This window comes from Mus musculus, chromosome 7 (assembly GCF_000001635.26).
Source record: "Mus musculus strain C57BL/6J chromosome 7, GRCm38.p6 C57BL/6J".
Lineage (NCBI taxonomy): Eukaryota > Metazoa > Chordata > Mammalia > Rodentia > Muridae > Mus > Mus musculus.
This window is the reverse complement of record NC_000073.6, coordinates 121,732,772-121,759,825: the sequence shown is the minus strand read 5'-3', so window position 1 is coordinate 121,759,825 and position 27,054 is coordinate 121,732,772. Positions and strand designations below refer to the sequence as shown.

Below are 27,054 nucleotides of genomic sequence, written 5' to 3'. Positions count from 1 at the left end.
CAGAGATTTTTAAAATGAGATAATTTTAGATAATGCTCAAGGACACTGGGTAGAAAGACTTAGGAAGATGAGACATTGAACCTTTTAGATTCGTCAGTAAAGCCTCTGAGAAAGAGCCCTTTGGGCGCGATAAAGACCAAAACTAAGAACAAAATTCATTATACTTTAAATAGCCTAGCCTCTGCTATCCCATATACCTTATGTGTTACCGAAAAGCCGTAAAATTTACTACTCAATAAGATAAGGAAAGGTCTGTTGTCCCCTCAGATATGGGCCTGCACAAGAGCCTTACAGTGCAAATGAACTAACTTTCCACTTGACTGCTGTAAAAATACTGCTAGTTACCCCTTCTGAGTGGTGTGGACCCTCTCTGCGACCTTACTCACTGTACTTCTACAGTGTATTTCGGTACGTTCTCTTTCTCTGCTTTTATGCCCTGGTAAATTATTTTCTGGCCTACGATGGTTAGTTTTAAATATCAGCTTGCCGCAACTTGACAGCAGAAGAGAAGAGAATCTCAACTGAGTAATTGTCTTTACCCGGCAGGTCTGTGGCTGTGAGTGTGGGGAGGTGGAGTCTTGATCATTGCTTGAAGTAGGAAGACTTATCCTGAATGGAAGTGGCACCATTCACACTTGGGGCCCGGGACAGCAGAAGAGTGGAGAGGGAGAGCTGAGCAGAGAGCAGGTGTGTGGGGGTGGGGGTGGGGTGGGGGTGGGGCGGCATTTGCTCTTCACTGGATGTGATGCGACTCGTGCGCAGATTCCTTCATTTCTTTGAAATAATATACTATAGCTTGGAGTTAAGAGCCAAACAAGTCTTTCCTTCCACCAACTGCTTCTGCTCAGGGTGGGTTTGTTTTAGAAGCAAAGGAATGAGACTGGAGCACAGACCATGTCACCAACTTCTCCTTCATGGCTTCCCAAGGCACCTTTGTTAGGTTAACTCAGTATAAAATGGTAGAAGGGAGCTGGCCTTGTGCAGAACAGAGGGCTGAGTGACAGGTAGAGGGAGCAGCAAAGATTGAGGTAGGAGGTCCATGGGGCCTGAAACACGGAGAAAGAAAGAAATCTCTGGAGCTGGGAATGTAGCTCAGTGGTAGAGCCCTTATCTGCCCTGCGTGAGTTCAATTCCCAGCACAGGGGTCAGGGCTAGAGATCTCTGGCAACAAATCAGAGAAGGAGTAAGGGAAAACCAACACCCTGCTAAGAAACCTGGATTCAGCTTTCTGAATGGTGATGATCCATCTGTTTATCTGCTGGAAGGGGGGCTGGAAGGTCAGGCAGAAGTGTTGCGGGTGTGAGATGCCCAAGGTTCCTGTCCCTGTGACAGAGCCCATTTTCTTGCCTTCTGGTTCTGGATGTCAACTTTCTTAGAAGAATCCTAAACAGAAATTGTAGCCAGCCTAGAGTGAGGGTCTGCAGTCTGCTTGTGTGTGAGAAAGCATGTGTGTGCACCCATACACCCATGCACGTTGCTATTGTTGTAGATCAGGGCTAAAGAGGCACAAGATGGCTTGTTTCTAAAAGAAAGAATGATGACTGAGCAAAACAAAGAACAGAGAGGCACCCAGAGGGCCAGAAACAGACCAGAGGCACAGCCACAGGCTACTCTTTCTCTGTTTTGTAATTCATCTGCTGACCCATTAGTCTCCCTCAATTAACTGCAAGTTCCTGAAGAGCAATTGGCCATGCTCACTGTGAAGCCTTGGAACAACAGAAGCAAGCAAAGGTGAAAGCAAAGGTGCTTCACTGATAGACTGACAGACACACATGACTGTTTTGCAACCTGTTCTTTTCACTAATGTACTAATAACAAATGAGCTTGTTTCCAGTCAGTGCAGAATCAATGGACTAAAAGCTGAATGGCAAATCCATTTAGAGATTCTGATGTTTGCCAAGGCTTGGCTGAGAAACAAGATACCGAGAATCCAAACAGTAGCTCTGTCCAAGGACATCTTTATTCTTTGTTACCCTGCGGGGTGTTCTGAGCTGCAAGCTCCTTAGAATCTTGGTGGCCAAGATCTTTGCTGAGCCAGTGTGCCCAGAGCTAGTCTGCCACAGGCTCTACTTGTGTTCTGCAGCAAGAACACCTTCTGGCATCCAGGTAAGGGGGTCTGTGTGCTTAGGTAGGCTGAGTTAGGTTAGCAAAGGTGGCTGGGACTCGGGCAATCCATAAGTCCTCAAAAAGCATACAAGTCATGGAATCCAAATGATGTCTCAGGACCCAGTGGTCTCTATTTGCAATGCTGCTTATTCCCACGGGAGCCTTGGGTGGTTCAGGACTTTCTCCTCACTCATTTCCCATAGGTGGAGGTCTTTCCTGCAGACTCAGCTGGAAGAACTTTGCCAGGTGTGCCCTGCCGCACCTCCAGATCTGATTCATACTGACTGGTCCTGAGCTCCTACTCTGTGTGGAGAGTCCTGGCTTTGGCCAGGTAAAGGTCTGTGAAAAGAACCCAGGCTGCCCAAGGAGGAGCTGTGTCTCCTGCTGCCTGTCTCAAAGCTGTGCATCACCTGCATCTGTCTCAGGGTAAGCAGACTGGCCTCCCAGCCCACCCAGAGCAAGACTGCAGTCTGTTTCCACCGTGTACATTTTAGGGTGAGACTTCTTGGGGATAAAAGATTTTTCTCTTTTACAGAAGGAATGCCCTTATCCCATCTAGTCCCAAGAGGATGCATCTGAAATGGCGCCCTGGACTGTTCATAGAAGCAGATCCAAGACCTAACCCTGTCTCTGACCATCTCATCTGACCAAACACCAAGGTGGTAGGATTCTGAGCCCTCCTAGGGGACCCCTTCTGCACCAACCACATGATGACCAATGGCCAATCATCTCTAAACAAGCTGTAGTGACAGGCTCACTGGCTATACAGTCAGAGATAGGGGGCCACGGGGTTGGAATAAATCGGAATTCAGATCCCAATCATGATACCTTAAACTTAATTATTGGTTTCCCTAGGCTTCAGGGATTTTTTTTTCCTGAGAACAATTTACAATATGCTTACGGTAATCTCTTAACCTGTGCTACATAATTAATTTTAATGGCCAACCTGACAGTATTTAGAATCATCTAGAAAACACATCTCTAGGTACATCTGTGAGAATATTTCCAGAAATGTTTAACTGAGGAAGAAAGACCATCTGAATATAGCCATACCATTCACTACATTCATCTCTGTGTCTCCTACCAGAGGACAAAATGTGACCAACCAGTCCTGCCTTCATCACTGCTCCATAATGGACTGTATATTCAAACTGGGAGCCAAAATCAACTGTTTTATCCTTATGTTGCCTTTGTCCATTGTGGGACATAAAACCATGCCAGGAAGTTTGTTAAGCTTCCCAGAGGTTGAGACCCAGAGACTCGGGGGAGGACACACTCAAGGCTCAGGGGACTCCCAGCTTCCTTCCAGACTCCTGACTTGGAACACATGCCATGGACCTCACACAAAAGAAACATGTCCTATGGTCATGTAGCCCTGAAACGGAGTTCTTCATGCTAATGAGTTACCTAGAGGCCCAAAGGGCTTAGCCAATAAGCTTCCCTTCCCAGACATTCCTCCCTGCAAAAGATATTCAATCTCAGGGCTACGCTGAGAAATGGGTATGGTTCATTGTGCATCCATTTTCCACCATGAACAACCAATAAACTGTTTAGAGCCATAGACTGTCACTTTCATCAAGATTCACAATGGGGAGACACAAAGAAAGCATCTGCCTACAGAGTCTCAGCTTAATTCTCCTTAGAGGGCCTCTGCACTCCTAGCCACAACTGCCACCAAGCCTGCCTCTGCCCAGCTAAGGACAATCACAGCTGGGACAAGCCAAAGTTCCTCATCTCCCCCCCCCGCCCCCCGCAAGCTTGACACTGTCCCTAGCCAGTGGGCCCTGACTCCCATTCTCAGCTCTTCTGTGACTCCCAGTGGTGCCTGGATGTCCAAGAGTCTGAGAACCCCACAGCCCGGTCCTTGTCACAGGCCTGGGGACCCCTAAACCAGCTTCAGCTTTTCCACATCTCAGACTGTGCTTCCCCACACCCCCAAGCAGTGTCTCGTAGCTTCCCTACAGTTCAGCACCTAACCCTGCGTGGGGTAACTTCAGTCTGCCCGGTGGTGGAGCAGACAAGGTCCAATAGTTGGTGTTTTGTCACAGCAAGGAGAAAAGTAAGGAAGATACCATGCCAACTCACTGAACATCTAATAAAATTGACTTTCTAATAAAACAAGCTACGATAAGATCTTGCTTAGTCCCCTCTTCTCTAAGGATGAAGAGAGCACCTTCATAGAGCATTCATTGCACAGGCTTTGGGGGAGGGAGAACAGCCTGCCCTAGTGTGGTAGCACATGACATCACTGTGGGTTCCGATTCTTAACTAGAGAGATGGGCATTGTGAATAGGAAACTCCTGCCTTCCTGTCCCCTACCCACTCTTTCATTTCTTTTTAGTTTGGAGACAGGTCTCACTATGCAGCCCTGGAATGCCTAAAACCTGTAATCCTCCTGCTTTGGCTCCTTGAATGCTGGGGGTGGTGGAGGGGGATGGCAGATGTGTGCCCCCCCCCCAAACCTGGTGATTCAGGGTGTGGCTTTCCTACCTCTCAGAATTTTCTGTAAGCTGAATTGTTTATTTACTTAATTTTACTCTGAAGAAGGGTTTTGGTACTGGTGCCAAGCCCTGGTCTATGAAGAGAAATGTATTTGATCTGAGAATTTTTTTCCCCTTTAAAAAGGGAACACTTGAGTTTTTGCCAGGGAAAAAAACCTCAATATCACAGTCACAGAGAGCTTCACATGTCGCTAAGAGAGGGCGTGGTTCCAGTCCAGAGTCCTTCCTCTTTGTTCTCTGCCTCTGCTTACTGGTGTGAGTATTCGTCAAACTCGTGCTAAGGAAGTGCGGAGCACCGAGCTTCGCCACAAAGGTCAGTTTTAATTATTAGAGTATGTGTGCTGTCCACTCATGACCCATCTTCTCTCAGCACAGCAGCATAAGCGACTGGTGTTCCCATAGCTGACCTCCAGCCAACAACACCAACACCAAATGTTTTATCCTTAAATTGCCTTCACAGATATATTGTCTGCTGAGACCTAATTGACCACTGGTAATCTTTGCCTCAGTGGTCCACAAATACCGTCCCCCCCCCGCCCCCCGCCCCCAGGAGCAAGCTGCAACAACTTTAGGTTTTCTCTCACAGCTTATATATCCTAGCAAAAATCTCTGTTTTATAGGTTTCCCTCTTATTTTATTATATTTGTTTATTTATTCACCCTACAACCCAATCACACTCTACCCTCCAATACCTTAAACATACCATGTCTGTGGGAGTTTGCAAACAATTAGCCAAGTCTTGCCATCTCATCAAGAGATAAAGTTTGCAGTCCACTGGTTGAATCTGGGTAGGTCACATGACTCACGCTTTGACCGATGGTTATGAAGAAGCCTGATACAAGCAGATACTTGAAAAGTGCATGCACATCAGAATTAGCCTTCTCTTGCTGACCTTGGAGACTGTGCCACCCATGTGAACATGTCCAAGCCAGTCGTCTGGTGAGGAGAGGCCACAGGGAGGAGACACAAGGTGGCCCAGCAGATCCAGCACTTGACTCTACATGCTACGAACCATACGGCTTGAGGTCAACATAGTCTAGTCTGGATCAGAGAAACTTCTCAGATGAACCCAGTGCACTGTCTACCCCACAGACTGACCTAACACTGGGTGGTGGTTTGAAGCCACTGGTTTTGAGGATGGTTAAAAAGAAGCGAAAGTTGAGTGATACTGTCTAAATCTGAGCTCAGAATCTCCCCACCCCCTAAAACTTCCTCATCTTGGCTAATGGCATTCTAGTCTATCCAGCTGTTCAAGCTAGAAACCTAAGTTTCCTTCTGTAAAGGTCTCCTGCATTGCTTTCTGTCATCAGGAGATACAAAGAGGCATCTTCAAATCAGCTGAGTCCTCACTGTTCTTATTCCCCGTCTGACCTGATGTCATCCCTCATTGGAAGTATTGAGAGTCACTCATTTGTTCTCCTGGCCCCACTTTCTCTTCCTCCACCACCCTGTACTCACCTATCTAAATTACGGATCTTGTCCCATCAGTGTCCTCACTGCCTGGTGACTCAAGCATTCCTTCACTGGCCTCAGCTCACCTTTCAAATTCTACCTCCCTCTTGATTCACTTCAGTCCAACAGACAGGCCTTCCTGCAACAGCAGGAGGCCTTCTATTACAGAGAATGCAGGCCTTGAACTCATAACCTTAAAGTACACAGAAGGTCTGGGTATGGGACTGCCTGTATCCTAGGTACTTAGTAGGCTGAGGTGGGGATTGGTGGGTTCAAGGTTGAACTGGGCTACATAGTGAGACCATGTCTCAATATAAATATAATGATGATGATAGTAATAAAGATATGGGGATGTAGCTTACTGGTAGAGAACTTGCCTAGAACACCAATAAAGTATAGATAGATAGATAGATAGATAGATAGATAGATAGATAGATAGATAGATAGATAGAACGATAGAACAAAACAGTAACATATATAGTCAGGTTGAAAATGTGTTTTAAAACTTTATCTTGGAGCTGGAGAGATAGCTTAGTGATTAAGAGCTCATACTAGCCAGGCAGTGGTGGCACACGCCTTTAATCCCAGCACTTGGGCGGCAGAGGCAGGCAGATTTCTGAGTTCGAGGTCAGCCTGGTCTACAGAGTGAGTTCCAGGACAGCCAGGGCTACACAGAGAAACCCTGTCTCCCCCACTCTGACCCCCCAAAAAGAGCTCATACTGTTTTAGTACCTTACGTTACATCCAAACACTTACATTGGGCAGTTCACAAATGCATGTAACACCAACTCCAAGGGAGCTGATACCTCTGGTCTCCATGAACACCTGTACATGTGTGCGTGCCGTGCACGCACACATGTGCACAATACATACATACATACATCCATACATACATGTAAACAAATCTTTATAAATAAATAAAACTGTATCTCTATTGTATGTGCTGATCCTTTCTTTAACATTACTCTTTAAATAATACAGCATAATTATGTAATATTTACATAGTATTCATATTTAGAGGGTGTGGACTCTATGCAAACATGGGGTCCAGATTGATCATCAAAGATTTCAGTCAATTATGAATAGGAAATGCTGGGAGAGACATATCCAAGAAGAGGGAATTTTAATTGAGAATGTGCCCCATAAGATTGGCCTAAAGGCAAATCTATGCTGTATTCATGTGGGAGGGCCCAGCCCTTTGTGTGTATTGCCCCCATGGGCTGGCGATTCTGAATGCTTAAAAAAGCAGGCTGAATAAGCCATGAGAAAAAAACAACAGCAAGTAACACTCCTCCATGCCCTCTGCTTACCTCCCACTTCCTGCCCTGACTTCCCTGGGTGGTGGAGTACAAGCTAAAAGATGCAATAAAGCCTTTCCACCAAATTACCTTTGGTCATGTTGTTTTATCACAGCAGTAGAAACCCTAAGACTATGCATTTATAATGAACATCTGTAGATTTTTTTTCAGTGATTTACATAGCATTTATACGATATTGAATATTATAAGTAATCTAGACATGATTTAAAGCATATAGGGAAGTGTATGCAAATACTGTGCCATGGATGTCAGTATCAGTGAAGAGTCTTAGAAGCAATTTCCTTCCAATGCCATAGGACAACTGTATACTATAGAAACAGAATACCATGATGCCAATATTTATACAACAAAATTCAATGTTGTCGTTGAGACTGGAGGACTAGCTAGTGCTACGGAAGATGCTGGTGATATATCTCGAATTAGAGTTACTCAGAAAAAAAATATTTTAATAATAAAAATCAACATACTTAAAAATTAGTAAAACAATTGCAGGGCTTTTCCCTACTTGCAACTATGGGTGGCAAGATGGTTAATTTTGACTGTCACCTTGAGTGCATTTGGAATCACCTAGAAGACACACCTCTTCTGGGTGTCTGTGAAAATGTTTCTAAAGAGGTTTAGCTGAAGTGGGAAAGCCCACCTTGAATGTGGGCAGCAGCACCCCGTAGGCTAAGGTCCCAGACTGAATAAAGGAGACAGAGAAAAAGCGAGCTGAGCACCCACCTCCATCCTCTGCTTCTTGGCTCTGGGCCCACTGACCAGGCACCTCCTGCTCCTGCTGATGTCCCTTCCTTTGCATCATGAACTCTATCCTCAAAATGTGTGGCCCAGTTAAATCCTTCCTTCTTTATATTGCTTTTGTCTTTATGTTGTGTGTGTGTTTTGTCACAATGAGAAATGCAACTAAAATAGGTTAAATAAAGGAAACTCTTTTCTTTGTATTTTGTGATACATTATAAAGGTTTCTTTGTGTTGCAAAACAATTTGTACTCCCATTAATGGTGGAAACAAATTGCTCAAAATATGAAGCTAAGACATTAAAACATTTTTAGAGAAAGAAATATACTTAGTTTCTGCTTTACATCCTGCAGAAACCAAACTGGGTAAAGTATTAAATGAAGTGGTAAATTAAGTGGAAGAAAATTCATGTCAGTATCTGATATCAAAGAAGGAAAATCCTCAATAAACACTGACAAAGGAGAGGAAACAGAGGGGGTGCTGTGTAACACTCAGTGGTTTTCATTGAAAAATACTCTAAGAAACTCAAAGGAAACACAAACCAGAAAAGATGTTTTTAACAAATACAACTAATTTGTATGATATATATTACACAAATATATTATATTTTATATATAATTATATATATAATTAGCATTCTTCATTTATGATACAATAGTATACTGGTACATATATATCATCTATGTGTATTTATCTCATAAAAGAAGGGGTTATTAAAAGAAAAGATAAGTTTTCTCCAACATCTCTGCCACCCCTCCAATAAGTGTCCATATGTATCCGGGGCTGGCACCAAAACTGTTACTGCTTCCACCTCCTGAGTGCTGGGATTGCAAGCACTTATAACCATGCCTGGCCACATCTTTTTTTCTTAAAACACGCACAGTTATGCTGGTGCGTTTTTCTGAGCATTTGTTTGTTCTATGCCAAGCATGCAGTGCACATAACTCAAGTGCCTAGCAGAGAGTAACTCGCTGAGCTCTCACCAGCCCCAAAGCAGCAGTTTGCTCACAACTCCATTATACAGGTGAGGTCACTGAGGGGCAGAGATTAGATGACTAAAGTGTCAAGCCAGACCCCATGAATCCTAAATCCCTGAGACATATAGCCTTGTGAAAAGAAGGTATGGGCAACTTGAAAATAGAGGAATATTGTTGGGTTTGCAATACAGTGAGGTTACCTCTCTGCTCCATGATTCAACCCTACACCTTCACGGTGTGATAATCCACCCTTGCTCACTTCCTCAACTCCCATTCACAGTCTAACCTATTGTACTCTAGTTTCTGTTCCGTTTCTTCCACTGAAGGCTGTCCTGGTAAAGAGCGCCAGTGCCCTCTTGGTCTCCAAACTCAGAGAATGCCTGCCTGCTCACCTTTCATCTGTTTGACCTCTCAGGTGCACGTGGCAAACTTTCCGGATGCTCCCTTCCATTGACCCATCACAGAGTCTCCCTGGCTTCTGCTTCTCTGCCTCTCTATTCCTCTGGTTTTCTTTCTTTCTTTTTTTTTTTTTCCTGTTCATCTCTTAAACAGTTCATGTTCAGGGTTCTGTTTCATGTCTTGGATGATGGCATTCATTTCCAAATATAGAATTATCTCCCAAATTTTCTTCTGAGCTCCAGGCTCAAAGCATCTACTTACTGGATATTAATTTATTAATTTGTATCATATATGCGTTGGTGTTTTGCCTGCATGTATGTGGGTGTGAGGGTGTCAGGTGCCCTGGAACTGTTACAGACACTTATGAGCTACCATGTGGGTTGCTGGGAATTAAACCCAAGTCTTCTGGAAGAGCGTCTGGTGCCTTAACCACTGAGCCATCTCCCCAGCCCTCCTTACTGGGTGTTTTAATTTCATCTGGGTTTATCCTTGAGACACAGCAAGGTGGGCAAGTCTTGAATATTCTCTACTCTTCCTGCTTTAGTCCTTAATTTTGAGTCTGGCTTTCTGTTACAGCCTCCTGAATGCTAGAATTACAGGCATGTGCCACTGTGTCCAGCATTCAAGGTTAAAAAAGCTTTACGGTGTGGCTTAACATCCTACCCATGACACTGTTGTAACTGCCCTGCTCTCTATTTGGACTAGTCCTTCCTGACATCACTTGCCAGGAACTAATTCATTGTTCAGGAAGCTTTTTCCATAGCCTTTGTCTGTCTATCCACTCATCCCGTTGCCCACCCATCTGTCCCACCCTTCCTTCCTCCCTCCCTCCTTCTATTCACTCATCTACCCAGAAATTACTATGGATATGTTATGTTCTAAGATCTGAGACTGGATATGAGACAGACAGAGCCCAGGTTTCCCCAGACATAAGCACTATGTTTCAAATATATGTTGATTGATTAATTGTCAGTCTGTGTGTGTGTGCGCGCGCACGCGTGCGCACGCGTGTTTGTCTAGAACCCAGAATATGGTGCACAGTAGGCAAATGCTCTACCAGCAAGCTGTCTCCGAGCCTAGGTGTGTTGTTTTTCTCTTCCTGTCTTAAAGGTTGGGTTCTTCTTTTGATATTCAGAGTCTTGGACATGTTAAATCCTATCGGCCTTTAAAAAACAAGAAAAAGTTTGTTGACCAACTCCCTAAGTCTATCATCTTAACACACCCAGCAATAATAAATAATAAGTAAACAAACAAATAAATGTGAAAAATGTGAAAAGGAAGTCTAGTTTGTTTGGATTTATTCTTAGTGACTCCCTGCTGACCTCTCGGTAATCCTTGTCTTTTTGTTGTTGTTGTTGTCCCACGCGGTCATCAATCACACCTCTGACTGACTGACCCTGCTGTATGGCTTGGATTTTCTACAGGTGTAGCTGAAAACCCAACCAGATCCTTGTTTACCCACCATCAGTATAGAGAATGTTTGCTTAATAATATGGTGGGTGTTTCCAAGCTCAAAACAGAGACCGAGAGGGCGGGCGGGCGGAATCCATTTGCTTTTTAATTTCTGCAAGCTTGCTTAACTCAACCATTTGCAGACACTAGGAGAGAGAGGCAGGAGGCAGAAAGGCAGTGAAAGAATAAGGGAAGAAGGAGTTGAAAGGTCCAAGTCTGTCTTCAGGGTGTATGGAAAACTGCATGGGGAAGGTTGGGTGGAAATGGACACCGTTGTCTTCCGGGAGCTTTTAGCTTCTTGGTGAACAAATTAGTGGTACACCAGGTTTTTCAATTCCTCACTTGAGCATGCTGAAGACTCAAGACATTTGTCTCCTTGGGAAATCAGCATCCATATAGCCCAAGCTGTACATACTACCTGTCTCTTACATTGGAACAAAGTTTCTAAACGATAAACATTGAAGCAACAGATGTCCTGTGTACTACTGCCATCCTATGTCCTCGTCTTTACTGGTGAATCTTAAATCACATTTCCTCAGAGTAGCATAGCCTAAACCTCACCTCCCTTGAGTCGGTATCCCAATCTGATGGTTCCAATATATGTCTTCAAAATCCATGTGTTAGAAATGTAACCCCCAAACGCATGTGTGATTAATATTTGGGGCTGGGATCTTTGGAGAGCATTGGGATACAAGGACAAGAAGGTGGGTTCCTGTGATGGCATTGGTAGCTTTATATGAAAAGGAGACCAACCTGATCTAGAGCACTCACTGTGTGAGGCACCTGTCCTGTTACAGTGCAGCACAAAGACTCTTTGCCAATGGTTACACCATGCTGTGCTTCCCAGCTCCAAATTACAAGCCAGACAAAAGCCTCTACTTTAAAACAATCCAGTTTTAGGCATTTGAACAGAAAACTGACCAAAACACCCAGGATATGCTCTTCTAAAGACCTCCTACCACCTGCCTCTTGTTTTGTTCTTTGAGGTAGTACCTTTCCATGTGGCCCAGGCAAGCCTGGAACTCCTCAGCCTTGGCTTCCAATGCACTAGGATTATAGATGCAGACCACTACGCCCATCCTCCTTCCTCCTTCCTAACATATGGTGATTCTAATTTGTCATTTGCATCATTTCTCACTGCTGATTCTCTCCTCTGGACTCCCCTGTGTGTAGCACTTATGAAGTACTCAGAAAATAACTGTTGGATGGCTCAATGACGGACAGGCATCAATCAAATCTTGAATGGTTACCACATCACCTCCTAACCCCCGCCTGAGAATCACATACATTTCTAAGTCACATTTCCTGATAGCACTGACTTGAGATCATCACAAGACTTTGACCTTTGGTACACCTTTTAGATTCTAGTTTAGAAAATCTGGCCCTAATGGCCAACTGGAAACCACTGCTCTGGAGATTAGGTTTATGAGGCACATGGGCTGGGAGTTTACAGTGACCCATTAAGCATAGATATGAATACATAAATAGTCCATAAAGACATTGTTTGTCTAGTTTTTCCACTACACACAAGTAAAAAAGATCCATTAAGGAAAAAGGTAAGAAAAGCTACAGTGGATATAATGTCTTCTTGTCATAATGACAAAGATTAAGATTAATAAGCTATGTTAGTTGGTGCCTGGGGTTCATGAATGCTTCTTTTGATAGACCTGGTTCCAGGTTACAGAACATCAAAGGCTTGAGGGTAGAAAGGGTTCTTAGTAGATGACATGAAATTGCTGGAAGTGTGATGGGCTACAGATATTTGAAAACCCCTTGTCTTTATATTGGCCTGTAAGTGGCTGCTGCTGTGGCCTGCTCTCTTTACAAGACTGACAAATCTATAGCGAGTGTCTGACACTTTGATTCTATAAACACTGGCGCTTTGTTCTGTTTTTAACAAGAGAATCTCCCTAGGTTCTCTCCCTAGGTGCCATCCCGTGCTCGCTAACCCACATAGAAGACGCAAAGGCAAACTTGAACGTGACGCCTGAAATAACCAGTGAGGAAGCCACTGGAAAGCCCTGCTCTGTGGAAGATGGTACCCTTTTCCATCAGCTGCACCTCCTTAGAGATCATTCCAAACAGAATGTGGTCCTCCTCTCTAAACACAAGCCAGTGAGTCTTCTCTTACCAGGTGCATTCCTATGGAAGTGGACATTGCTGTCTCGATCTCGGTCCCCACGTCTTCGATGAAAGGGTATTCATTCTGCTGATGGACAAGCACCTTGGCTCCAGTGGATGACACCAGGAAGGGGTTGTACTCATCTTCGTTTATGTATAAGATGACTTGCAGACCTGGGAGACAGAGCAGCTTGTTGTAGTCAAAGGCTAGAAAAAAAAAGTCCCCAGAGGTGGGGGGTGGGGGGGGGCTTCAATCCAAGACCCAGGCACTTCCAGAACATACTAGGTAGGTGAATACCAGACTGGAATCTCTAGGTCAGAAGGACTTGTGTTTAATCTGCTTATTGCGAGTTCAAAGTAGTGGTTCACACACATCACAGTCACGGTGCTGGCTAAGAGTAAGTTTCTGTTCAGTGTAAAGGAACTGGCTGAGACATGTAAATATGTCGACAAAGGAAGTTCTACTGGGCATCCAAAGGAGCCTGCAGTGCTGTGGCTGCTTACAGAGTGGAGCTGGGGAAGAGCTAAGATTTGATGGTGTATCTGGTTGCCGGTTTAACCTCTCTCCTTCTCCTACTCTTGTTCTCTAGTAAGACATATTCTGTACCCAGCTGCCAAATGGAGCTTTAGAAATTGGAAGTCAGGTCAGATTACTGCTTAAAGCCCTTCAGCTGCATCTCTCTGGATATAGGGGGATGCCATCGACTGCCCTGCCTGTCACCATCAAGGCTATGAAGATGTAGTCCAATCCAAGCCCCTACCCTCTACTTATTCCACCCCCTCCCTTTCTGGACCAGCTCCAAGCACACTGCTCTTATGTGGTAGTTTGCATAAGAATGTTGTTCATAGGCTAGTAGGTTTGAATTTGTTGCCTCGGTTGGTGAAACTGTTTGGGAAGGACTAGGATTTATGGCCTTGTTGGAGGAGGTGTCTCTGGCATAAGCTTTCAAACACCTCCTGCCATTCGTGGTGAGCTCTCTGCCTCCTGCTTACAGTTCAAGATAGGCGCTCTCAGCTGTTGCCTCTGCCGTGCCTTTGCTTCACTACCATGGACTCCAACCTACTGGAACTGTAAACCCAATTAGATGCTTTATTTCACAAGTTGTCTTGGTCTTGTTGTTCTATCACAGCAACAGAAAAGTAACGGATACACCGTATTTGTCTTTCTAGAGCACCTTGGACTCAACTTCTTCTCTAGGTTCCAAACTGCTCCTGTATTTCTGAGCTCTCCTTTCCCCTCACACCCCTCTCCTGAGCCCAGCCACTCTGCCCTTGCTGCTTCCCGACCCCCCACCTAGCTCTCATTGGTATTATAATTAGATCGTGACCCTGCCTGCTTATTCATTTCCCAAGTTTCTCTTTCCACAGAAACCCAAGCTCCCTGAAAGCAGGAAGGACAACTGTCCTGTTCCCCACTGCATCCCTAGCTCCTCAAACTGGGGCCAGCAGAGAGCAGACAATCAGTGCTTCATAAAGGAACCAATGAACAAGTGGTCTGTGTGAATTGAAAGACGAGAACCTCAGAGCTATTCTAACGTCTTCTATTTGTAAATAAGGGAACTGAGCCCAGAGAGGGATGTGGTATACTGGAGGCCACACAGCAGAGCCAAGACTCTGGCCCTTTTCACTCAGTTCCCAGCCAGCCTCTTACCACTGCACTGGGCTCTCTGGGTCACAGCTTCTTAAGGTCTTGGAAAGGGGCCAGGCTTCACAGTTATGATAGTCAGGATTCTGAGTGCAGATTTCCCTGTAACAGAGCCTAGCTATTCCTAACAAAAGCAGATCTGTGTAACAAATTGAATTCTATTTGCATTGAACTTTTCAAGAATTCCCATTGGCTTGGCATGGTGCTGCAGTATGCGTACCTGAACCGTCAGTATTCAGGAGGCCAAGATAGGAAGCTCACAAGTTTGAGGCCATCCTGGGCTATCTGGCGAGACTCTATCTCAAAATAAACAGGGGCTGAGAGCATAGCTTGGTAGCAGAGTGCTTTCCCCACCATATGCAAGACCCTTAGTTGGATCCTCAGAAGCACAGAAAAGATGTAGAGGATATGTTCTTGTGAGGAAACCAAGCCAATCTGCTACAGTCTTACCTTCCTTACCAAGTAGAAGTTAGCAGAAAGAGAACTGTCATAAAGGACTGTGGTAGTTGTATGCACAGTGTGTGTGTGGCTGGTGTGTGTACCCTCCCTAGACCAGATTCACTGGCTGAAATGCCAGCCTCCATGTAAAGGTATTTGGAGATAGGGCACTAATTAAGGATCAATGAGATCTTAAGGTCCTGGCTCTAATCTGATAGGCTTGGTATCCTTATAAAAAGGTGAGACATCACAGTACCCTCTTGAGAGAGAGGAAGGGCCATGTGAGGATACCTGCAAAAGATGGCCATCTGTGACCAAGAAGAGAAAGAAGTCTTATCTGAATCCACAAGTGCCAGGACCTTGACCTTGAATGTCCAATCTTTAGCATTATGAGAAATTAATATCTATTGTTGATGCCACTCAAACTATAGTACTTTGTTATGGTGGCTTGAGATCTTATTCTAAGAGCTCTGAATAGGAGGGTATGGTAGCTACTGTTATTGTTCTCAAAGGACAGTAACCAAGGTCACACAGTGAGAGGCAGACCTGGGGTTTGGCTCCAGAATCATCTGTCATCTTAACTAAGCTAAAGGTGTGTCTGCCCGCTTAATCTCCTACTCAGCCCATCTGGGTTTAGCCCTGTTTAGACGCCACCTGCCTGGGATTAGTCACCCCAGCAAGAGTGGTTTGCCAGCTGAAGGGAGCCCAGCAGTGTCACTGTAGCTCTCCCAAAGATAAAGAAGTCAGAAAAGAAAACGCCCATTGCGGAGAAAAGAATGAACAGGGATGCTCATGCATGCATTGGGAGAGGGAAAGAATGCCTTTGCTTTAGGGCTAGGTGGAGAGGATGGGAGGCGCAGGTGTCCCCACATGTACTGCTGCCATCATGTCTCATGGTTCCCTCCTTGCTGGCCTCCTTACCATACTCACTGCCTCCCATGGAGGTGCTGAGGATGGTGGCGTTTTCTCTGTTGTTGAACGTGTAGCAGTTCCCATACATTGGATGGTGGAAAAGAGTGAAGTTCCTATGGAGGAAGGGAAAGGTTCAGAAAGAGCTGGGCTGGGGTTTGCCCTGTCTCTCTCAGTTGAAGTTAGAAAGCATTCATTGTGTTGATGGGGGAGAGCTTTCCTTTGGGACAATGGGTGAGCATGTGACTCACTGGTCCTATTTTCTCTCGGATGAAATGAAATGACTCCTCATTTGCTAGGGTTGGCAAAGCCTTCATGTAGAATTAGACCATGTTTTTGTTCTCTTTCTTAATCCTCTCCCCAGTGTCTCTTAGTTTGATTTGATATTATTTTGTCTTTGAAATAGGGTCTCATGTGTCTCAGGCTCACTTCAAATTCCTCACGTAGCCAAGAACAACACTAAACATCCCATACTCCTGCTTCCGTCTCCTGAGCACTGGGAGTAGAGGTGTGTACCACCATACCTACCGGTGGAACTCAGGGCTTTGTGTATGCTAAGCAAACTCTCAACCAACTGAACTGTATCTTTAGCCCTGATAAGATATTCTTCATGTCACATGCTGGTACTCAAAACCCTCTATCCTTGAATTTCTCAGCCAACACTTGGAGCTTTTCAAACTCTTAGCCCTATGCAAATGATCTTCCGAGAAGGAGTCTCATCCATTGGCCATCATGAAATTTCAGGACCTTTACTCCCAGGGTGAGAATAACCTAATTACTCAATATTTGCATGGAATAATATGCATATTAACATATAGAAGGGCCAGAAAGGCTTAGAATTAAAAAAAAAAAGGTAGTTAAACCCTTCAGGCTGGAGGGATCACCTTGTCATGTCCCATCAACTTCATAGCCACCACCAGGGATCTGATTATCATATTCAAAGCAGAATGATCAAAATATGAACACTTGGCTATCTGCCTACCTCCCTCCATTCCTTCATCTCTCCATCCCTTCCTCCCTACTTTCCTTCCTTCTTCTTCTGTATCAGAGTAGTGGCTCTCAGACATAGGTATTCATCACAGTAATATACAAAGCGACATGCATGCTATTGACTACCTTGGGTCATGAGAGGTAATTTAATGGGTTTAAAGATATTATGATTCTATGCCGGGTACAGTTTCCAAGTGATCCTGAAACCTAGCTCCCTTGTAAGTGATTTTCCAAAGGGCAGAGTCAGTGTTCTCAAAGCCTACAGGTGAACTCCAGATGCATGGAAAAGGCCTGAGCTTAGAGCCTCAAGTCCTTAGAGAGTGTCCCTTCCTGACCTGGCATCACAGGACATCCCATCGAAGAAGCAGGTCACCAGCAGTTCTTCGGCAGAATAGCTCATGTTGATTTTCTTCTCTAGAGGCACCTGTGCCATGATATTCATGTAGTGAAGTTTGTACCACTCCTGGATGGCATTGATTCCTGAGCTGAAGGTGTAGGTGGCACAGTCAGAGGTGTCATTTGAGCACTGTGAAGAAGAGGGAACACCAGCCTGTCAGTCCTAGCGCTATTAGAAGGGCTGACATGAGTGACAAATGTCAGGGTAGGTCCTTGGGGACAAATTGGTTTCCTCTCACTTCTGGAAGCTTGAAGATGTCAACTTCAAGCCTCAAGGATAAAGGAGAGAGCAAAGTCGGACATTGAGGTCAGCTCCTATGGTTTCCTACTACTGTCTGCATTGGACAAGAAGCAAAATCAGTTTTTAGGGTTTGGCTAATTAATGTCACTGCCTTCCTATTGAATGGTGCCGTTTCTTATCATAGACACAGTCTAGAAATCTGGGTTCTAGCCCAGACTCTGATATTACATCTTTGCAGGATCTCAGACAAGGTACTAACAAGGTACTGTCACTGACAGAATGTTAGCTGGACTACCAACCTACCCAGCACATAGCAAGCAGTTGGAAGGGCTCATGCTTGAAATATTTAATTATGAGGGCTCTAGAGAGAAGCTATGGAACATTCCAGGCATTTTTTATCACCCTGGGCTTGGAAGGTCTCCTGAAAGGACAAATGTCCAAAGAATTTGGTATCAAGAGAATCATGTAAATATCCTTTGAATGGAACCAGGAGGATGTTGAGGTCCCAGTAACTTTGATGAGGCTCCCTCTCTTTGTTGGAAATGTGTTTAGATTGATAGAAAACATTGCTAGTTTCGAAAGTCTCATCATCAAGGCTATTAAGGTGAGGAAAAGTCCCTGTCATTGCTCTACTGGTGGCATGGAGAGGCACAGTGATGATAGACTTTGCTCAAGAGGGTAATGGAATTCATTTTCAGTGAGTAGCTGCTTCCTATTGTTACTTGAATGGGACTAGCGGAGGGGTTAGAAGCCCAGCCTTGGTATCTCATGGAGGCAAGTACTGGGAGCCCTGGTGCATTTGCTATGGTTTATTTTCCCCTTTCTGCTCTCTGTGCAGCATTTTCTTTTTTCTTTTCTTAAATATGTATGCATGCATGTATGTATATATATATATGTATGTATGTATGTATGTATGTATGTATTTTTTTATGTATGTGAGTACGCTGTTGATTTCTTCAGACACACCAGAAGAGGGCATTGGATCCCATTACAGATGGTTATGAGCCATCATGTGGTTGCTGGGAATTGAACTCAGGACCTCTGGAAGAGCAGTCAGTGCTCTTAACCACTGAGCCATCTCTCCAGCCCCTGTGCAGCATTTTCTTTGGGGCTCTGCAACCCCCAATCTATCAGAGAGTGGTCAGGTACTCCCTCCCCCCACAAGCTTGGCTAAGTGGAATCCCACGATTGAATCTGCATCTTAGGCATTAGCAGAAAGAGTGAGAATGGCCTCTGTAATTCAGCATCAGTATCTGAATGAATCCCAGCATTCCTTGCTCCCTGATCTAATGATCTTCCTAAACTTCTGTCCTTTAAAAAGTCCTTCTGAGTCACTTGCTCTTTCCTAAGACTTTCCACATGCTGAAGCCAGCTTGAGCTGGTTTCAGGTGCTTGCCACCAACTCAGCCTAATAACGTATAAATCTTACAGTTGGCCTATTGACTGTAATGATTAAGAAGAGACTGTGGGACTACCAGCTCCCCTATCCCCCCCACACCAATGAACTGTGAAGAAGTGGGTCTTACCAACTGAAATCCCACCAGTTTCTTCGACTCATGAACGTGCATGACATTAGAAGCCTTGTGTATGATTTTCCCACTGATTTTCCGCTTCCGACCAGTGAAGAAGTCCCTGGCCTTTCCCTTCTCGTTCTCATTGAAGACCAACAATGGGATCAGGTTGAGAAATCTGGGTGGTGTGCCTTCCCACGTGGACCGCATGGATCCTGCTTCCCGGCGTTTCCGAGGTGTACTGTCTAGAACATCTTTGACCCCATACAAGGACAGCAAGGCCTGTTTTGTCTCACTGTCCAAGTCAGTCAGGAGGTCACTCACAGCACTGTACCTACCAAAATGGAAAGAAAGTGTCACGGAGAAGAAAGACCCCCAGCACAGTACTTTAGCTTATTTATGTTTTCTGTCTTGGTGTGTCAGCCCTATGTCTCCTGACCAGTCCCTTGGCCAAGGAGATGAGGGCTATCACCACTCAAAATGATCCTCATCTTTGCCACTTCTATTTACTCATTCTTGGTCGATGCCCTCAGTCAGGATCTCTGGAGTGTTGACTTTCAGGTGCCTCCCATAAAGTAGCAAAAGTGAGGCTACATTAATAACATTGCTACATTGCTAACCATACAGCGGCAGGCTCCATTTCCATCCGTCACACTCTGTCTCTGCCCACTGGACATCCTCCAACCAGTGCTGGGATGCAAGGGATTGGGCCGTCACCTTGACAACACTCAAGCTCACAAAAGAACAAGAGCTGACTACATGAAGCAAAGCATGATGACTTTTTTTTTTAATTCATCACTATACCGGACTGGAGAGATGGCTCAATGGTTAAGAGCACCATTGCTCTTTCAGAGGTCCTGTGTCCAATTTCCAGCAACCATGACCATCTATAATGAGATCTGATGCCCTCTTCTGGTGTGTCTGAAGACAGTGACAGTGTACTCACATACATAAAATAAATAAATCTTTAACAACAACAAAAAATTTGTCACTATACTAAATGGTCCCAGCCTCTCTTGTAACTCTCTCCTCCCTCCTCACTTTGCTTTCTGTAGAGGTCATGACATAGCATAGAAGCTAAGGATACCAGTTTCAGAGTCAAACTTCCTGCCTCGCTCAAGTTTGCCCTCCTAATCCAGACTCTGTGACCCTAGACAAGTTTCTTAGCTTTTCTGTGTCTCAGTTTCCCAATCTGCTTATTTGTAAGATGAAGTTTTTTACAATTTGTAAAAAAAAAAAAAAAAAAAAAAAAAAAAACAGGGGGGGGGAGGGGAGCCCAACTTGTTTATTATAAGTAAAAGAAATGTAGCTGGGTATGGTGGCACATAGCTACAATGCCAGCACTTGGGAGGCTGAAGCAGGAAGATCAAAGTTCAAGGCCAATCTGGCTCTTTCTCCAAGTATATAAATAATGTTAAAATTTTCAAAGAAATATATACGCACATAGATAATTAAAGGGCCACTATTATTATTTGTAGTAGCATAAATATATTTGTTAATACTTTACTCCCTCATAGTATAAACTCCACTAGGGCATAGAATATGTTAGGATTATTCTGTGTTGTGCCCTAGAAACCAGAAAAAATGTCTGACAATTTGCAAAGGCTGAGTAAATGATTATGGTTTGAATACCAGTGGAGAAAGAAGAAAGGAGAGCTGGGAATGGAGAGAGGAAGGAAGAAAGACTTTGAGGAGACTTTGGAGGTAGAGAAAGAGTCTGAGACCTGATTTTGGCTTTGACCTTTGCCTTCAATACATATCTCCGAACAAACCAAGCCTCTGGCCAGGCTAGCTTCTCCTGCTCTTCCGTCTCTGAACCCCACTGTCTGTGCCCGCCCGGCTCCGACAAAGTCTGCTGCATTTCTGACTGCTCTCTTAGATCAGTTTCCCATAATTCCAAGGACTCTGATGACCCATTTAGAACAGGTCCTACCACTGACAACAGGGCAGCACTAAGGGTTGATCCTGTCCAGAGCCCAGGGAGCTCAATTACTGGGCTGGGCTCACTGAGATGAGGGGTCAGGGCAGCAAAGATGCTTCCGGAAGTCACCTGGGTGTCACTTCTGAGTCAGCCTGGCTTTGGGTGAGAGTAAGGGAGTGAACATGGGAAGGCTCAGCTGGACTACGTATGTGTCTGGGGGAGGCAGATGCTAACCTCATTTCAGGCCCAGTCACTAAATAGAATTGGTGAAGCAGCCTCCCCTGCCTACCTGCCATAGACACAGCCATTGAACTGAAAACATGCAGGTCTGAAATCGATCTTGGCGATCAAATCAAATTTCGAAAGCCTGTGTCAGCAGCTTGGTGCGGCGCTGGTACCGCCACACTGGGGGAGGGGCTTTGGCATCTATAAGAGGCCAGACTTCCCTCTCTCAGATGCCAGGGTGGTCTCTTACTTGTAGGGGTTGATATTGCAGATAGTGACAGCGGGGAAATCCAGTTTCTGGAAGTGGACTTTGATGGAGACAGAGACGGTGTAGAAAGAGAAGACGAGGAGGGCGCACTGCCAGATAATGAGGGCCACTGCTGTCAGCGTGAACGCAATCCACAACAGGCGCCGAAGGCGGCCTCGGGACACCACGATGCGCCGGCAGCCGTGGGTGTTGGTGTTCAGGCAGTACCAATGCATCAGGTCCTTAATGGTCGGTGCCTGGGGGCCTCGAACTGGCAGATTCTTTTTGATTTTGGCTTTGATCTTCTCTCCAGGCGCCATGGTAAGGACAGGACTTTGCAGCCTGCAGAGTTCTGAAGGGACAGAGGAGCCAAGTAAGGTTGCTAGCAAGCACAGACCTGTCAGCCCATCTCTGGAGCCCGAGACTGGGAAACACTGGGCCCACGTGTTCTTAGAGGCCTTTTTCTACTATGGGCTGGACGGGTTGCATTCTGAGCCCTTGGCCCCTTCTCCAGGATATTTGCTTTGGGCCACCACAACTGCCTCCTTCTCTTAGGGCCCCCAGGCCTAGTCTTGTGGGGGCAGGGCAATGTGTAACCTGCACATACTGGCTGGACTGGCTGAAGGACCTTTCCCTGGAGTTCTAGGGGCAGGCATACTCGGAGCAACCCAGCCAGACTTCTCTTATCAGGCAGAGGCACTGTAACCCGTGCCTTATCGCTTCCACTGGCCACTTCTTGAGGGCAGCCCTCCTGTTTTACGATGTCTCCTGGTGCCTAGTGAAATGTCCCTCCTGCATAGAGTACAAGTCAGGCAGGGTGTCACTGGCTAATGACATCTCCCACAACTTTCCAGCAGCGGTTATAGATCTTGTTCTGACCATGTTTTCCCTGCCCCTCTCCCATGCTGCGTTCTTATAAGTGAACTGATTTCTGTTTCATTTCTCCCTATCGCGGTCAGTAGCACCTGGTGTCACATCAGCCCCGTGACTGCTGGCCTCTCCATACTTACAGGCACCATGCCATTTGACCTGATTTTACCTAATTTAGAAAAGGCATCTTGATTCAATGGTAGCCTTTGGGGTGAGTATTGGAAAATGAATGAACACATTCACATGTGTGTGTTGCATCTCAGCTGCAGAAACAGCATGCCGTGAGTTCATTTTAGCTATGTACTGTACATTGCACATTAGATCACTCTACCGTGTATAGAATCACCAGCCTCATAATTATGTAATCTCTGTATATAAATATACAGTAGCTTATATATTTCAACAGTTATGTGAGGTAGATATACTGCTGTTATCTCTGTATCAGAGAGGTGGAGTGACTTCCTAAGGATACACAGCATGGCTCCTATGTCTACGTGGGGTCTGCAATCAAGTCAAGGATTTTGATGGCCCCATCAATTTTTTTCTTTTTCTTTTTCAAGATGATGAATAAAATAATGGAGTTTATAAAATGTCGTTTTCAGACATATGTGTCATTAAACTTTGTTTCAATTTGCCCCTTCCCTCATTGCACCTGCTGGGCCCCTTTCTCCTCCCAAATATTCCCCCCTTTTTTCTGCTTTCATGACACACACATTTCTGTTCTCGACCCCCCCCTTTACAACCTCTGTCTACTCGCTCACGGTCCCCCTTTTCATTCCTCTCGCTCTCTCACTTAAATCTAAGTTTTACATAAGAGAGAAAACCTCTTTTTGAGAGTGGCTTAGTTTGCTTAACCTAACGATGTCACCATCAAGTTCTCTAGGCAGGATTCTGGGCCACCAGGCTTAGTTTTCTTCCAAACTGAATCAATGGAACGTGGTCCAAAATTGGGGGAAGGTTGGGGGGCAAGGCTCTCAAGTTTACAATGCTTGTGGGTTTAAGGATTATACATAGTACTAAAGAAGGAAGCACAAGAGCATAGCACAAGAGAACAGAGGCCAGGGGCAGCCGACCACGCCCAGTAACCTGCCCTACCCACAGACTTACATGATTTTTTTCTAGGTTGAGAAAAACTGTCTCTTACTGACAAAATTATTAGCTCCCTGGCAAGCAGTGTGATTTACCTTATTTATTTTGAATGTTGTCATCCTTTTAAAAAAAAAATGCCGTGGAGCATGGTAACACACACCTTGGATCCCAGTACTCAAATGGCAGAGGTAAGAGGATCTCTGTGAGTTTAAGTCACCTTGGTCTATCTATCAAATTATCAAGTTTTAGGCCATCCAAGGCTATGTAATAAGACTCTGTCACAAAGAAAAAGAAAAAGAAAAAAGAAAAAGAGGAAGGAAGGAAGGAAGGAAGGAAGGAAGAGAAAGAAAGAAAGAAAGAAAGAAAGAAAGAAAGAAAGAAAGAGAGAAAGAAAGAAAGAAAAGAAAAGAAATGGGTCCCTCTGTCAGATGTTTGCCAAAAGGTGAATTCTGGATTCTTGGGGTTCCCACTCATCTCGTCCGCAGAGGACCAGCCAGTCATGCGAGAGGAGACTCCAGAATGTTCACATAAATATTTCAACTCTAAGGCAAAACAAGATTGTAGCTCTACTAGATTATGGGCCTTGATTCAACCCGGTGCTGTTAGAGGACTTTGAAGCTGATACGCTCAGAACTCATCTCAAAGGTTAGCTCACAGAATGCGCTCTACAGTCTTCCCAGGTAGATATCATCATTTCCCTATTACACAAATGAAACAGAGACACACAGATAGACTAAGTAGCTTGCCCAAGGTCATAATAGAAAGTGTCCGGGCTAGGATTTGAACCCAAGAACACATACTAGTTGTGTTATTGCTTAAATAATGATAGTGGTTTCAGGCGACAGCTGCTGCAGAATGATGGCAGACGTCAGTTACAGCTACACCGTGCCCAGGGTTCCTATTCCAACATTTGCACCTAATTTAATTCTCACTACAGACTAAATGAGGTGTTATTACTATCCCCATCCCACAGAGATGCAAATGGAGGTGTAAAGAAGTTAGGTAATCTGCCCAAGGCCACACAGTATGAAAGAACGAACGAATTCTTCGAAATTCCAGGTCCCCGTTTTTCTTCCTGACACTTCTCTATTCCCTCACCTGCCCCCGAACCTTGCCTCTGTCCCTGTCAGGAAACTGAAGCTTGGCGAGGAGTGACAGTTTGCAAGGCTCTGTTCATCCTAGAACTTGGGCACAAAAGCCTGGGTTCGGGCAATGTTTTGATTCCCGCCATGCCACGGTGCTATTCGGAAATAGGTTGAACCTCCGAAGCCAGGACTCAAGGCCCTGGGACCGAGCTACCCCCACTGACTCGCTGCAGTCTGGGAAGCGACCTGGCGCGTAGTTTTGCGGCAAAAGCCGTCTGCTTCGTGCCAGCTATCGCAACGCTGCAGTCAAGGGCTCCACTTTCAATCAGCCCGCTTCAAGTGCTTGATTCTTTCTGCAGCAGGCACCTCTAAAGAAAAACTTTCCCGCGACTGAAAGAACAGTCGCTGTCAAACGCATGCTCTTCAAGTGGGGTGAGCTAGGCAGAGAAGATCCGAGATGCGCTCCTCCCACGCACACCGGCTCAGAAACGCCTGTCGCTCAGCTCTTGTATCACAAGCCAAGCTCTGGATGTCTCAGCATCCCGCCACCCGTGGACAGAATAATCTTTTTCTTGGAAGCCACCACGCCCTGTGGCTGCTCACGTACCTGGAACCCCGGAATCGAACTGACCCGACGCGGCTGGGCTTACCTTTCTGAACTGAAGGGTCACGGCTGGCCTGTGTACAGTCTGGAGACGCTCCTCTTCTTCTGGCCTCATAAAGCCAAGCATCTCCAAGTGGCACGGCCAGGAGCGCCAGTGGGTCAGGCTCAGACCCCGCCCCTAGAGTTTCCTCCCCACTCAAACTCCGCCCACACCTGCCCAGGTGTTTTCCCCGGGCCACCCCCGACTTGTCTTAGCCCGGAGAAGGCCGCGACCCCGCAGTGCCATCTGCTGTCCAGAGTCAGCTCCGCGCCTCAACCCGGGCTGCGCTGCTTCTCGTGGTGGCACCGTGCAAGCTTGCTGCCTCCCAGAGGCCACTCTGCAACCTGCATTCCCGCTGGGTCACAGCCCCAGAGTACTTTGTAGAGTCACCTCATTTGCCTCATTCTGACCCAGGTCGCAGGAGGTCTCTTATCTCAGTTCCAGAAGACATTCCACACAGCCTCTTATCCCTCACCCTTCCGACCTGGTCAGGATACGCAGTTGCTTCGGCATCATCTAGAGTTCTGCTGTGGGCAACAGGAGCTATTTAAACAGATCATTTATTCTTTGGGCCTGTCATTGTCTTTCCATAGGGACTCACACAAATTGACTATTAAAAATAAGTTTAGACCGCTGAAACTGTGAGGGATCCAAGATAGGTATTCAAGTTGTAATCCCCTTGAGCTGGGAAGAAACATGGCCCCACAAAAGACAGCGTGTCACTAAGTATTCAAACATTTTAGACATAAACGTGTTCATATCCACCTACAGACCTTGTTAAAACGCAGGTTCTTGAGTTGAGGATGTAGCTCAGTTGGTAGAGTGCTTGTTTAACATAACCAAAGTCCTGGGGTTGATCCCCACTATCATATAAACTGGATGTGGTGGCTCACGCTTACTGTGCTAGATCTGGGGTTGAGGGTGAGACAAGAGGCTCAGAAGCACGAGACCTTCCTCAGCTACATAGCGAATTTGAGTCCAGCCTGTGCTCTATTTCATCAGGGGGGCATGGGTCTCAGACGTCTGGACCTCTGGCTTCCCATGAGATGCCTCTTTTGCCTGACCAAAGATCACAACTTTTGGTGGGTAGAAACATGTCAAGCATTATTGACCATCAACGTAAAGAAAAAAATCCCCTAAAATCCCTAAGCAGTATTTCTTGCAATCAATGCTCACGGTGAAGAATTAACAAAGCAATCCACCTCCCTCCCTAAATAAGTTAGTAGAATCATTGTGCTGGCTAGTTTGTTGCTAACATGAGTTAACATGTTAACTCGGTGGAAGAGTTTCAGAAAATGCCTCCACAAGATTTTCCTGTAGGCAAGCCTGTGGTGTATTTTCTTGGTTGATGACTGATGGGGGAGGGTCCAGCTCACTGTGGGTGGTGCCATCCCTGGATTGGAAGGAAGTCTGGGTGCCACAAGAAAGCAAGGGAGCAAGACGTGAGGAGTAAGCCAATAAAAAGCACTCCTCCATGGCCTCTGCTGCAGTTCTTGGCTCCATGTTCCTTCCCTGCTTGAGTTCCTGCCCTGATATCCCTTAGTGATGAGCTGTTATCTGGTGGTGTAAGCTTAAATAAACCCTTTCCTCTCCAAGTTGCTTTTGGTTGTGGTAGTTTATCATACTAGAAAACCTACCTGACAATTATTATTTGGAATATATACATATATACATGCACATGTATCCGTTACATATTAAATGTGATGAGGGTTTTATTTTTAAATTTAGATTTATTTTTTAAAGTGTGTGTGTGTGTGTCAGAGAGAGAGAGAGAGAGA

At 45.4% G+C, this 27,054-nt stretch overlaps 1 protein-coding gene across 2 annotated transcripts in view; it reads right to left on the bottom strand.

Annotated features, from left to right (window-relative positions):
- Scnn1g (sodium channel, nonvoltage-gated 1 gamma) overlaps window positions 1-25,406 on the bottom strand; it is a 34,063-nt gene extending 8,657 nt beyond the window's left edge. The window contains exons 1-6 of one of the 2 annotated variants that reach the window (NM_011326.3): window positions 25,283-25,347; window positions 21,592-21,940; window positions 19,211-19,529; window positions 17,383-17,573; window positions 16,070-16,173; window positions 13,076-13,239 (exon numbers count right to left, since the gene is read on the bottom strand). In NM_011326.3, coding sequence (NP_035456.1) covers window positions 13,076-13,239; window positions 16,070-16,173; window positions 17,383-17,573; window positions 19,211-19,529; window positions 21,592-21,908 — 1,095 coding nt within the window. In that variant the 5' untranslated portion in view covers window positions 21,909-21,940; window positions 25,283-25,347. Of the gene's footprint in view, window positions 1-13,075; window positions 13,240-16,069; window positions 16,174-17,382; window positions 17,574-19,210; window positions 19,530-21,591; window positions 21,941-25,282 lie in introns of both variants that reach the window. The other variant, XM_006507477.4, reaches the window with a different exon arrangement.
- Window positions 25,407-27,054: the final 1,648 nt, after the last annotated feature.